The 14577-nt window shown below is 42.0% G+C and overlaps 1 protein-coding gene across 2 annotated transcripts in view; it reads left to right on the plus strand.

Annotated features, from left to right (window-relative positions):
* Nucleotides 1–11553, plus strand: part of pabpc1l (poly(A) binding protein, cytoplasmic 1-like) — a 35222-nt gene extending 23669 nt beyond the window's left edge. Inside the window, exons 7-16 of one of the 2 annotated variants that reach the window (XM_061904201.1) lie at nucleotides 119–256; nucleotides 469–564; nucleotides 712–972; nucleotides 1510–1597; nucleotides 1663–1782; nucleotides 1852–1988; nucleotides 2103–2205; nucleotides 2377–2507; nucleotides 2599–2674; nucleotides 11386–11553. In XM_061904201.1, the coding sequence (XP_061760185.1) occupies nucleotides 119–256; nucleotides 469–564; nucleotides 712–972; nucleotides 1510–1597; nucleotides 1663–1782; nucleotides 1852–1988; nucleotides 2103–2205; nucleotides 2377–2507; nucleotides 2599–2661 (1137 nt within the window). In that variant the 3' untranslated portion in view covers nucleotides 2662–2674; nucleotides 11386–11553. Of the gene's footprint in view, nucleotides 1–118; nucleotides 257–468; nucleotides 565–711; nucleotides 973–1509; nucleotides 1598–1662; nucleotides 1783–1851; nucleotides 1989–2102; nucleotides 2206–2376; nucleotides 2508–2598; nucleotides 2675–4702; nucleotides 4861–11385 lie in introns of those variants that run through there. The other variant, XM_061904199.1, reaches the window with a different exon arrangement.
* The last annotated feature ends 3024 nt before the right edge of the window (nucleotides 11554–14577 follow it).

Here is a 14577-nt window from a genome sequence, read left to right on the forward strand (position 1 = left end):
TATGAGCATGTTTTGACTTTGGATAGAAACCTTTAACTGATGAGATGGTGATGGATTCAACTTGGATTGGTGAAAAGTGGTGAAAAATGTGTTGACATACCGATGTTCCGGCTTTTAGGCAGTCGACGAGATGAATGGCAAGGATTTCCATGGGAAACTTCTTTATGTCGGGCGGGCTCAGAAGCGGCTAGAGCGCCAGAGCGAGCTGAAGCGCAGGTTTGACCAGATCAAACAGGACCGCATTCAGCGATACCAGGTGCCGCTGCATTGTATGACGGCTGCTATTTTTGTTCCCAATAATGTTAGACTTCTTAGGAATTGGTCCAGCTGGATGTTTTGATAAATAAATAAAAGTACAAATGTTAAATAATCTTAATAATCACCCTTTAAATGTTTCTGTATTTGTAGTTGTGAGTTCCATCTGGCTGTTGCATCACAATTATTACACAATATTCTTCTGTCTTTCAGGGTGTAAATTTGTATGTGAAGAACTTGGACGACAGCATAGATGATGAAAGACTCAGAAAGGAGTTCTCACCCTACGGCACCATAACAAGTGCAAAGGTAGCGTTGGCAGAGGAAGCACAATATAAAGTTTTTCTTTTTTCTCATTTGGAATCAAGTTTTAGAGTAGATTGCCATGCCAACACAAGGTCTGAAAGGGATCGCTGGTTTTACTTGCATTTTGCTGACATCTCTGACCACCTGCAGGTTATGACCGATGGCTCCCAAAGCAAAGGCTTTGGTTTTGTCTGCTTTTCTTCTCCGGAGGAAGCGACAAAAGCAGTGACCGAGATGAACGGAAGAATTATCGCAACAAAGCCCCTCTATGTGGCACTGGCTCAGCGAAGGGAGGAGCGTAAAGCCATCCTCACCAATAAGTACATGCAGAGGCTGGCCACCTTGAGAAGCATGACCAGTCCCATCATTGACTCGTACCATCAGACCAGCTACTATATGACCGTGCCGCAGGTATGCTAAACTTTTATCTATTCTTAGTTCCATTTTTCAACCAAAAAAGATAACAAAAACACCACCAGCTACAGTAGCTCATGGTACCATTAGTGAATTAACACAATTTATATAATATAAAAGTGTCCATATACAATTGTATTGAATACAAATTTCTTGTTGGTTTGAGGAATGTGTTAGGCGTTCAGGCTTGTCGCTCATCGCTGTTTCGCCAGATGTGCACATGCACACACAAAAACAGTCCCAGAAAAGCAACTAACAATTTGCAGTCATGTTTTGTTATGATGAAATATACATTGGTTGATAGCTATCGTTAGCTAACAAACAAAGTTAATGCCCGTTTCCGTGTTACATATGGGCGTAGTTTCGTCCGTATATGCTGAAAGCCATAAGAGAAAAATTTATAATGCTTAAAACACATTTGTAGGTTAGTGCCTTCTAAACATCTGCTTAAAGGTTGCAAACCGTTCCTTTAACTAAGCAAGCATGTCAAATGAATACATTGTTTTGCTGTTTTATTGAGTATGTACTTTGCAGCCGCCGACTCGCAACTTCTACGACCACAATGCTGCCAGCAACATGAGATCAGTGCCTCGCTGGACAGGACAATCGCCGAGAGTTCAGGGTGAATTTGGAAACTTAAGGGTTTGTTGCTTAAATTATGTGATCAAACTCTACATATGTTTTTAGGGCCGTATGCGACCCACTACGTTGGCAGCTTTGCTCCTCGCCGCGGCTCAACACCCATTGCAACAGTCAGACAGGCTTCCACTCAGGCGCCACGGATCATCAGTTCCACACAAAAGACAAGTAACTTTCAACTTTTCTTAGTACTTTTACGGAAGAGTCCATCATGCACACGCATCGTTTTTTGTGTAGGTAACATCGGAACCCAGACTGTGGGAGGGCGAGCTGACATGTCCGGCGTGTCAAGGAGCAGCCAATTTAAGTACTCCTCTGTAGTGCGGAACCCTCAGCAAGTTATCACTGTGCCTACACCCATGACCAGACTCCAGGTACTCTATTGTGCACCACCCAGTGCTAGATGTCGTACTAGAATAATCTACAAAGCTTTACTTCTCTACTTAAGTCTGTTGTAACGATTCAAAGTTATTGAAATATTTTCTTAGGTTGTTCCTGTAATGGAGCATCCAGTGCACACTCAAGGTAACGGGTCCCTAACTGCCTCAATGTTGGCTGCAGCACCACTTGTGGACCAGAAGCAGCTTCTTGGTATGATAACTTTGCATTTGTTGTCATGTCATTTGTAAAGACCGTATGTGTTTTTGAAGTGTAATCACTGGGGGTATGGCAAAGTCTTTAAGTACTAAAGGAAGGGTGCGAGGGTGAACTATCCAACCAATAATTTTCCACTTGTTGCGTTTTCTATATGTACCGTGACAGGCGAGCGTCTTTACCCTCTGATCCATTCCCGTCATCCAGACGTGGCTGGAAAAATCACTGGAATGCTCCTGGAAATTGACAACTCAGAGCTCCTACACATGCTGGAGACGCCAGAGTCCCTTCACTTGAAGGCAAAAATTCAAATTTTTTAAGTCTACATAGGAAGTTTAGAGTGCTTCTTTTTTTAATCAAATAATTATTTTTTCCTTCCTTTTGAAACAGGTGGACGAGGCCTTTGCTGTCTTACAAGCCCATCAGGCCAAGGTCTGCTCTCCAAAAAAGTGACGAGTCCTTTCAGGTCAGAGTTGTTCAATTTGATAGACTGCTACTTTGTGTTGGATGTATCCTAAAGTAGGGTACACACTAGGGGTATAACGATTCGTTTTGATTCAGAATTTGTCGTTGCCAATATGATTAAGGGACGATATTTTTTTTTTTATAGCGATGCATCTGAAACAATTCATTGATTTGAAATCGATTCAGTAACTTATTACCAAAAGAAATCAACCGGTGTGGCTGAAATAAATACTGAATTCTGCAGGTGAAGTTTCCTTTATTCCTGTTATTTTTGTAGGGGAATTAGGTATGAATAACTTGTATTCAAACAAGCAAGTAAACATTGATTTATAAACAATCCAATCACATTTAATTAGAATAAAGTGCAACCAACACTTGAATTTGCATTAACAAGAGGAAGCACTTTTCGCTCTCAAGTACACTAGATTTACCTGCTACTTTTGTTGTTGTTGTTTTTCAACATAAGAATAGTGAAATTTTAATATAGAAAATAAAGTGCAACCAACATCTCTTCAGGCTGAATTTGCTGTAGGTTACCTGAGAAATTAGAGACAACAAAATGTTTTCAGATTAAATTAGCAATGGTATGACCTGTTACTACTCATTTTAATAAACACAAAACATCATAAAGAAATAACGGAAGAGACAGTGAACAAGTTTCGGCGACACACCGACTAAAGGACAGAGAGTGTAATTTGCCAAGTTGGAAACGTAAGTAAAGTGTGTCCACATTTTCCGTCATAAATAACTTTTTATTACACTGTTTTTAACCTTCCGTCTCCTTGTTCTGCTGTCACTTCTGTTTTGTTCGTAGCATCTTTTGTGGTTTAAAGTTAAGTTGTGGCTTTATATTATTGTCCTTTTTATTTGGTGTGGCTTTTACAATAGTGATGTAGCTGAAAGTTGTTGTATTGTAACTTTTCTTGTGGCGTTTGCATTTGGTATGTCCTTTTTTGACCACCCTAGATTTTCTCCATTTTTGTTTTGATGACGCCACAGACGATCATACACACTTGACGTTCGTTGTTTTCATTAAGTGCCAAGCACAGATTGATATACTTAACATTTCCGAATAAAAATCGATCAATTAATCGTTACACCCCTATATTAACACACACAAGGACAATTGGCTTTTTTTTGTCACAGTTTTCCCACTTCCAAATATTGTATCCACCCGATTATCTTATAAAACTGTCCTGTGGTTAAGAGTGAATCTGTCCTGCTGATTGGCTCCAAAACGAAGGCCAGCGGTCGTAAATATTGGACTTCAACCCTTTTATGTCTGTGAAAAAGTACTGGAAGTTGCCAATCAAGAAGCTAAAATAAAACATTGCTGCTACTTTGTTGAGAACGTACGCCCCTCGAGCTCGCAGAAAAGATATTAAAATTCAAATTAATGCCGCCCTATATTTTTTTCCAGAATTTTTTTTTTAGTTTTGGATTTTTCTGTCAAAATAGTCCCAAAACCACCATCATTCTCTTTTCCCATATGTCTTCTTCTAATGTATATTGCCTGTCTTTCCAGTTGTTGTTGTTGTGGTTCTTCTTTGATTTTTTTATTACATTTGTTCACGGGAAATTTCTGGCTTAGAAAACTCGAGTATGGATGAGTGATGGGACAGTGTCGTCGTGTGTGTTGTGTGCTGCATTATCGGATTTTATCTCTGCGTGAGGTCTGTAACAGATAAAACATTAGATTTGGAAGATCTGTGTGTACCAACCTTTCCTTTACCTTGACCTATAACTGTCACTGTAGACTTGTGTAGTTTTTTTCTGTCATTAGTTGTTGAGAAAAAAAAAATCTAAATATATATTGGGCTGCAAGTACAGTACATGAAGTGTGGAGCACTCCTGTTGACATGGGAGCCAGAGCTTGATTTGCAAATCAGCCACAGAAAATAATCAGACATTTTATTTTACCATGTCTGCCAATTCAACATTAAAAAATGTTGACATTTAAGTTCCAAACCTGTGATCAAGTGATGTAAGTTGCTGAATAATTAAAATGTAACTATAGTTTTCTTTCCAGATGGTGACCATTCTGGAGGAGGAACTAACATTTATAAAACTAAAAAGAAAAAAAGACAAGTGTTGTACATGGATGTAACTGACAAGACATTGAGTTGAATGTTATGTTAAATTTTGTTATCTTTTGTTATAATATAAAAGTTCATAATAGGCATTAAACCTGTCTTGAGTCATTTAACAAATTACACCAAGTACTCACATACATGACATTCATTGAAAATCCAATCCACTTTATTTATATAGCACATTTAAACAACAAAATGTTTCCAAAGTACTGCACAGCAATATTAAAAACAACATTCAAATACTATCCTGAGCTCCACCAATGACTGAATAAAAATAAAAATAAATAATAAACAAATACATATAAAAACAATGTAAAACAATATAAAATAAATGATTAAAAACGATTTTAAGGGTGAAACCAATTAAAACAGTAAATAGAAATCAAAATTTTAAAACACAGAGGGCAACAGAGGACCACACAACTCACGTAGTGTTAAAAGCCAGAGAATAAAAATGGGTCTTAAGACGAGACTTAAAACACTCCACTGTGGGAGCAGTTCGAATATGGAGCGGCAGAGTGTTCCAGAGCTTAGGGCCGACCACAGTGAAGGCCCTGTCTCCCTTAGTTTTAAGTCTGGTCTTGGGCACCACGAGCTGGAGCTGGCTCTCGGAACTTAGAGCGTGCGCAGGATTGTAAATTTGGATGAGGTCCGAGATATAAGGTGCCAGTCCATGTACAGCTTTAAAAACAAAGAGCAAGGTTTTAAAATCAATTCTAAAATTAACAGGGAGCCAGTGCAAACTCTCAAGGATTGGGGTTATATGTTGGCGTGTCCAGGCCACTGGTAAACGTTGTGCTGCCGGGTTCTGGACTAACTGCAACCGGGAGAGAGCTTTTTGGCTAATGCCAGCATAAAGTGCATTGCAGTAGTCCAGGCGACTTGAAATAAAAGCATGCATGACTTGTTCAAAAAGGTTAAAAGATAAAAGCGGTTTTACCTTTGCTATAAGACGAAGATGATGAAAACACAATTTTAAAACGGCATTGACTTGTTTGTCAAGTTTAAAATCGCTGTCTATAATAACGTCAAGGCTGGTGACCTTGGGACGCACATAGTCAGTGAGGGCCAAAAACCAAAACAAAATTTCAGTTTTCCCCTCATTCATTATTAAAAAATTCTGGGCTAACCAAGCCTTGACGTTGCCTAGACAGTTGAGAAGGGGTGTCAGGGGGCCGTGCCCTTTTGAAATCGACATATAAATTTGGCAGTCGCCTGCATAAAAGTGATAAAACACTCCATGCCTCCTAAAAATCTCTCCAAGAGGGAGGAGATATAGAGCAAACAGGATGGGGCCTTGAATAGATCCCTGGTGCACACCACAGTAAAGTGGAGCAGAAGAAGAGGTGGCATTTTTTGACTGATTGATTGAAACTTTTATTAGTAGATTGCACAGTTCAGTACATATTCTGTACAATTGACCACTAAATGGTAACACCCGAATAAGTTTTTCAACTTGTTTAAGTCGGGGTCCACGTTAATCTATTCATGGCGTCCCCCAGCCTGACAGAGAAGGACCTTTCTGACAGGTAGGATCTGAACCACTGTAATGCAGTACCCCTAATGCCCACACAGTCTCTCAGGCGCTCTAAAACAATTGTTTGGTCGACTGTGTCAAAGGCAGCTGTAAGATCTAATAGCACTAAAATGGCAGAGCTGCGAGAATCAGACATTAAAAGCAAATCATTAAAAACCTTTAAAAGTGCAGATTCAGTACTGTGCAAAGCTTTGTATCCAGACTGAAATGGATCTAAAGTGCCATTTTCATCTAAAGAAGGCTACAGTTGCACCAAAACACATTTCTCCAAATTTTTTGACGGATAAGGTAATTTATAAATGGGCCGATAATTTGACAAACTTGTAGGATCAAGACGTGTTTTTTTAAATAAAAAAAACAGGTCAATTTTTGAAAAATTTAAGACTGCAGTTCACATGAACAATTTAAGGGAACGCCTGCTTGAATAACCAGCTAACTGATTTTTCTGTCCCCAATTGAGCCGATCAATTGTTAGTTTCCTTATTACAAATCTGAACAACTGCACGTAATATTTAATGAAATCACAGAGGGTAAGCTTGAATGTACCTGCAGTGTGGTTAAATGAAGTAGACTGTAGAACAGCTATTAATCTGTGGCAAGTCCAAAGTATTCAGTCATTTTATAAGCATAGTGGTCATTCTGCCAGGCTTGAGTAATATATTCTGGATGAATGTCAGTGTTTATTTTATTTTTTTTAAAGATTGACATGTTTTTTCCAGGGTATAAATATGGGATTTCTCTACATTACAATAACTCACCAATTGTATAGCAGCTTATACATTTAATACATGGTAAGGTTTCCTCGTGAGGAACCCTGAAATATTGCAAACATTTTCATAAAATAAATTATCGGTTCCTTCACGTAGCTAATAGATTACATTTATTTTATGTTACCAAGTATACCAATGCTGCTCTTTAATTAGTTAATGTCTCCTATTCGTCAATATATTTACACAAAGTTTGGATTTTTGTCAGAGATATTTTCTGTCTTCCTAATGTCCATCAATGTATGAAGTTTTTAATTGAATAACGTACAGAGATTCCCTGAAATTGCCACGATAGGTGGGGATGTGGTCACCCTGATATCATTGCGTAATTTGCTAAATGTGCTATATTTGTTCCGTTAAAAGTATACATACACTTAAAATCAAATCTCTTATTAATTAGTATTAACATTTTTTTTGCATTGTTTTGCCATAGTTTCAATTGTTGCTGCTTATTGTACAATGCACTTGAGATTTTTGAGGTGTCTAGAGACTTAATAGCTTTTTTTCTTTAAATTAAAATCAACCAGCAACAAATCTAGCATCTTTTTATGGTGTTTTAAAATGTAGTCTAAGGACTCTACTTCTGTCCCTGATGAAAGGCAGCAAACATGACGTCATACTTTCTTTGCACTGGTGTTCCAATTGGACTTTCTTTGGCTCTGTCCTCTTAATATTAGCACATTTTGTAGATGGCTGTCCACGGGTATATCTAGGTTATAACATTTTATCAACATTGCAAATATGCTGACTACGCTCTAGACAATGGCATATGTTTTGTTTACATCCGTTTTCGGTAATCAGTCTTTTTTCGGTGGTCGAGTTTTGGGTACATCACTTGTGAATATATATAATGTATATATATAATATATATATATATATATATATCGATCGTTTCCCACACCCCTAATATATATATGTATATATATTAGGGGTGTGGGAAAAGATTGATTCGAATACGTTGTGCGATTCAGAGTCGATTCTCAATTTTTAAAAATCGATTTAAAAAAAAATATATATATATATATATTTTTTTAGCAATCCAACAAACCACTACACAGCAATACCATGACAATACAATCCGATTTCAAAACCAAACCTGACCCAGCAACACTCAGAACTGCAATAAACAGAGGAATTGAGAGAAGACACAAACACGACACAGAACAAACCAAATGTTTGTTTATAAATCTGACTGTGATGAAGTCAGTGCCTCACCAGCCATGAACTTCACCGCACGTCACTGGTATATATGTATGTATATATATATATATATATATATTTATATATGTGTATGTACTGTATGTATGTACTATATATATATATATGTATAGGGCGGCATGGCGTAGTGGGTAGAGCGGCCGTGCCAGAAACTTGAGGGTTGCAGGTTCGCTCCCCGCCTATTGACATCCAAATTGATGCCGTTGTGTCCTTGGGCAGGACACTTCACCCTTTGCCCCCGGTGCCGCTCACACTGGTGAATGAATGATGAATGAATGGTCGGTGGTGGTCGGAGGGGCCGTAGGCACAAACTGGCAGCCACGCTTCCGTCAGTCTACCCCAGGGCAGTTGTGGCTACAGATGTAGCTTACCACCACCAGGTGTGAATGAATGATGGGTTCTCACTTCTCTGTGAGCGCTTTGAGTATCTAATAATAGAAAAGCGCGATATAAATCTAATCCATTATCATTATTTATTATTATGTATGTATATATCTCAATTAATTGGTTTCAATGTTTTACGTTTGGATTTGAAGTTACTTTTTCCGATGTTTCAAACACAGCATCTGTGCCTGAAGTGTGTGTTCTGGGAAGTGGGGAGACTAAAGTGTTTACACAGGTGATAAAACCTGTTGGAATTGAGCTGTCTATCAAAAGAATGGTAATAAAAGTTACAAATAGCGTCAGACTTTTGTGTGCTTTCTTCCGGGGGTTACAATGCATTAATACTTTAAGTAAAACAAACAAAAAAACAACAACTTTTTTACATGGTATGGGTGGCAGTAATGAAAATGGTGTGGCGTCACGCCACATTCAGTTACATTAAAGGGGAGCTGCATTTTTGCTCATGGTTCACAATCATAAGACATGACTGTAACACTTTTCCTGCTTGTGGCTCCCAGACCGCAGTCGAGACGTTCCTCCAGGGCCGATGTACTTCAGGGGTAACACTCTTCACTTTAACCGGCAGTGGGTCTTTATAGCTCCGGACTCGAGAGTGAATGACGAGGCCGTCGGTTTGTTGCAACTTTGTGTCTTGCACGCAGCCACCCATACAACTACTAGTACCTGCACGCTCCCTCAACCCTCTCGCCCACTCACTCACTCACGTCACTCACCTCACATGCTGTCATATGTTAAAGGGCCACACACACGTACGCTTCTCTCACAACATGACGATGGATGTTATTTTTTTTTTGACCAATTGTAAAGATCAAAATTGCGATCAAGTCTGCTCAATACTGTCAATAAAGCCCCTAAAAACATCCAAACACCTTCATTAGGGTTTTATATACATGACGTAAGTATATACTGTATGCGATGTAGTAACAGGCAAACGTATATAATTTAATATTTATGTATTTTGCTCATTTTAAGCATACACGTCGCATTAATTTCCAAAACACATCATGTTTGCTTTTTTCCCCCTTTATCACGGATTACTGCTCACCACAGACTTTAAGTGTCAACAGACATAAAACACCACTTACTGTACAAAATCTGCGGACATGAGCATGCCAACCGTTACGATGTTCATATAATCCCACTTGGATGAAAAATGTTTTATAATCCTCGCAAAGATCCGGGGCTGGGGAGCTGTGGACCGTTTGTGTCATTCTCGCCAGTTCCAGCTCTTAAATGGCTGACAAAGTGTCCCAAGATTTCGGATTATACCCTCAGCTATATACTTTTCAGGCAGGCTGTATGATTTATGATCTACAATAAACTTCAAAGGAGCAGGTAAGCAGCAGACCATCCATCCATTTAGGGGTTGCGGGGGGTGCTGGACCTTATCTCAGCTGTATTTAAGCGGTCTGATGTAAACATAGTCACACCCGATAATGATCACGTCGCTGCTATAAATAGTTTGTGTTAGCACTTCTCGTAACAATATCACTATTTCTTCGTGAATATTTAGGTTAAAAAAAATAATTGGTGTCTCGTTGGCGGTGTTTGAATGGTTATCAGATTTTATGGACGTATTAGAGGACCTCCCATTGGCTCTGCTGTTAGCAGACTTATTTACGCTTATTTTAAATATTTGCATTTAAAGGAAATTTCATCCGTCGTAATGTCTTTCATGATTGTGAACAATAGGCAAAATTCCACCCCAAAAGTGCAGTTCTTCCTCAAGGGAAAACCCTGACATAACATGAAAGTCACCGTGCTACTTTAATGAGCCCACAGTGTTTGCTGTGGATGAGGGATTGTTGCTGCAGCAGCAAAACAAAACTGCCATGATGGGTGAGGTGCTTGGGAAATGTAGTAAGCAAAGCTAAAAGTTACTCAAATGTAGTAAGCAAAGCTAAAAGTTACTCTCGATTAAACGTAGCTGAGCGACAGGGGAAGCTATCCCCGGTGAATTGTAGCAAGCTACATTTAACATTTCTCTCTATGGGCACACATGTAAAATGTTAATGTAACTGAGTGTACAGATGGAACCAATCAGGGTTCATTACTATTAACTATCGGTCATTTACCCTAAAACTACCTCCAGTGGTCCTTGCACCCCAAAGTATTTTAGTTTGCTTTTTTTTTGGCCCACTCTATATCTTGAAAAAAAAAAAAAGAGAAAAGGAACCAGCGTGCTTGGAAACAGTTGGTCATGGTAATGTGCAGTAAAACTGATGGACGTCTTGGATGAAGAGCAGTTATAATTTTGGTTTACATTGTAAATAACTAAAAACTCAAGGTTTTGGGCATTGTTTTCTCTAAATGCATGCATTTTCTATATTTGGATAAGGACACACATTATTGTGGATTTCCTGCACGTTATCTTTATCACTGAAGCAAAAAGCTAATCTGCGGTAGACAATTCCTCTGCCATTTTCAAGCGGTATTTTTATTTTTGAGTCATCAGCTTGAAGCATGCCTCGTCATGTGACCGATAATTTTGCTTCCTGGTTTCCTTGACCCACCTTATCTTGCCTCTGATTGGCCAGTTCATAATGTTCCGCCCTAACCTTAGCCAGTTGTGACTCATCATACGATCAACCAATCATGGATTTTCTGTGTATGGAGGTTTTCATTCATCAAATCATTGTATTTTGTCTGTATTTTTGGGCCAAGATTCACAGTCCATTTTTTCTCTACGCAGGCTTGCGGTTCTGAGGTATCTTACATCAAAGCTGCAAGCTACCTCGCTACATGGGTCTAAAAGTAGCAAAGCTACAGGAAAAGCTGTACAAGCAACTAAAACTGCAGGTGGAGTGGCTGCTAAGCTCTGCAGTGGAAAAAAGGGCAATTTCACATGCGGGCCCGTGTGCTTTAGCAGTGTTTATGAAAAAATGTCAAGTAAATGGTTCAATACTGGTAACATATAGTTTGTTGTAAAAAAAAACAAATAAACACCGGTAATCTGTCTAGTTTTTTGTGAGCAAAAACTGCTGACAGGAATACATCTATAATGCAATATTAGGTCCTCTTATTCAGTAAGTCAAAACAAGTTTGCTCATTTAATAATTCATAAGATAAAGCTGACAAAACATGGACCCAGATTTCCCTTGCCCGGACGCGGATTACCGGGGCCCCCCTCTGGATCCAGGCCCGGAGGTTGGGCACGATGGCGAGCGCCTGGTGGCTGGGCCTGTCCCCATGGGGCCCGGCCGGGCACAGCCAGAAGAGGCAACGTGGGTCACCCCTCCAATGGGCTCACCACCCATAGCATAGGCCATAGAGGTCGGGTGTAATGTGAGCTGGGCAGCAGCCGAAGGCAGGGCACTTGGCGGTCCAATCCTTGGCTACAGAAACTAGCTCTTGGGACGTGGAACGTCACCTCACTGGGGGGGAAAGAGCCTGAGCTAGTGCGCGAAGTGGAGAAGTTCCGGCTGGATATAGTCGGACTCACTTCGACGCACAGCAAGGGCTCTGGAACCACTTCTCTCGAGAGGGACTGGACCCTCTTCCACTCTGGCATTGCCGGCAGTGAGAGGCGACCGGCTGGGGTGGCAATTCTGGTTGCCCCCCGGCTCAAAGCCTGCACGTTGGAGTTCAACCCGGTGGACGAAAGGGTAGCCTCCCTCCGCCTTCGGGTGGGGGGACGGGTCCTGACTGTTTGTGCTTATGCACCAAACAGCAGTTCAGAGTACCTACCCTTTTTGGGTACACTCGGAGTACTGGAAAGTGCTCCCCCGGGTGATTCCCTTCTCCTACTAGGGGAACTTCAACGCTCATGTTGGCAACGACAGTGAAACCTGGAGAGGCGTGATTGGGAAGAATGGCTGCCCGGATCTGAACCCGAGTGGTTTTTTGTTATTGGACTTTTGTGGTTGTCACGGATTGTCCATAACAAACACCATGTTCAAACATAAGGGTGTCCATATTTGCACTGGCATCAGGGCACCCTAGGCCACAGTTCCATGATCGACTATATAGTTTTATCATCGGATTTGCGGCCTTATGTTTTGAACACTCGGGTGAACGAGAGGGGCAGTGCTTTCTACCGATCACCACCTGGTGGCGAGTTGGCTGCGATGGTGGGGGAGGATGCCGGACAGACCTGGCAGGCCCAGACGCATTGTGAGGGTCTGCTGGGAACGTCTGGCAGAGTCTTCTGGCAGAGAAAGTTTCAATTCCCACCTCCGGAAGAACTTCGAACATGTCACGAGGGAGGTGATGGACATTGAGTCCGAGTGGACCATGTTCTACACCTTCATTGTCGAGGCAGCTGATCGGAGCTGTGGCCGCAAGGTAGTTGGTGCCTGTCGGGGCGGCAATCATAAAACCCCTTGGTGGACACCAGCGGTGAGGGATGCCGTCAAGCTGAAGAAGGAGTCCTATCGGGTCCTTTTGGCTCATAAGACTCCGGAGGCAGTGGACAGGTACCGACAGGCCAAGCGGTGTGCAGCTTCAGCGGTCCGGTCCTCGGAGGCAAAAACTCGGACATGAGAGGAGTTCGGGGAAGCCATGGGAAAACGACTTCCGGATGGCTTCGAAGCGATTCTGGACCATCATCCGCCGCCTCAGGAAGGGGAGCAGTGCACTATCAACACTGTGTATGGTGCGGATGGTGTTCTGCTGACCTCAACTGCGGATGTTGTGGATAGGTGGAAGGAATACTTCGAAGACCTCAATCCCACCAACACTTCTTCCTATGAGGAAGCAGTGCCGGGGGAATCTGTGGTGGACTCTCCTATTTCTGGGGCTGAGGTCGCTGAGGTAGTTAAAATGCTCCTCGGTGGCAAGGCCCCGGGGGTGGATGAGATCAGCCCGGAGTTCCTTAAGGCTCTGGATGCTGTGGGGCTGTCTTGGTTGACAAGACTCTGCAGCATCGCGTGGACATCGGGGTCGGTACCTCTGGATTAGTAGACCGAGGTGGTTGTTCCTCTCTTTAAGAAGGGGGACCGGAGGGTGTGTTCCAACTATCGTGGATCACACTCTTCAGCCTTCCCGGTAAGGTTTATTCAGGTGTACTGGAGCGGAGGCTACGCCGGATAGTCGAACCTCGGATTCAGGAGGAACAGTTTGGTTTTCGTCCTGGTCGTGGAACTGTGGACCAGCTCTTTACTCTCGACAGAGTTCATGAGGGTGCATGGGAGTTTGCCCAACCAGTCTACATGTGCTTTGTGGACTTTGAGAAGGCATTTGACCGTGTCCCTCGGGAAATCCTGTGGGGAGTGCTCAGAGAGTATGGGGTATCGGACTGTCTTATTGTGGCGGTCCGCTCTCTTTACGATCAGTGCCAGAGCAGTAAGTCAAACACATTTCCAGTGAGGGTTGGACTCCGCCAAGGCTGTCCTTTGTCACCGATTCTGTTCATAACTTTTATGGACAGAATTTCTAGGCGCAGTCAAGGTGTTGAGGGGTTCTGGTTTGGTGACCGCAGGATTTGGTCTCTGCTTTTTGCAGATGATGTGGTCGTGATGGCTTCATCCGACCGGGATCTTCAGCTCTCACTGGATCGGTTTGCAGCAGAGTGTGAAGCCACCGGAATGAGAATCAGCACCTCCAAGTCCGAGTCCATGGTTCTCGCCCGGAAAAGGGTGGAGTGCCACCTCCGGTTTGGGGAGCAGACCCTGCCCCAAGTGGAGGAGTTCAAGTACCTAAGAGTCTTGTTCACGAGTGAGGGAAGAGTGGATCGTGAGATCAACAGGCGGATCAGTGCGGCGTCTTCAGTAATGCGGACGTTGTACCGATCCGTTGTGGTGAAGAAGGAGCTGAGCCGGAAGGCAAAGCTCTCAATTTACCGGTCGATCTACGTTCCCATCCTCACCTATGGTCATGAGCTTTGGGTCATGACCGAAAGGATAAGATCACGGGTACAAGCGGCCGAAATGAGTTTCCTCCGCCG

The sequence above is a fragment of the Nerophis ophidion genome, linkage group LG06 (genome assembly GCF_033978795.1).
Source record: "Nerophis ophidion isolate RoL-2023_Sa linkage group LG06, RoL_Noph_v1.0, whole genome shotgun sequence".
Lineage (NCBI taxonomy): Eukaryota > Metazoa > Chordata > Actinopteri > Syngnathiformes > Syngnathidae > Nerophis > Nerophis ophidion.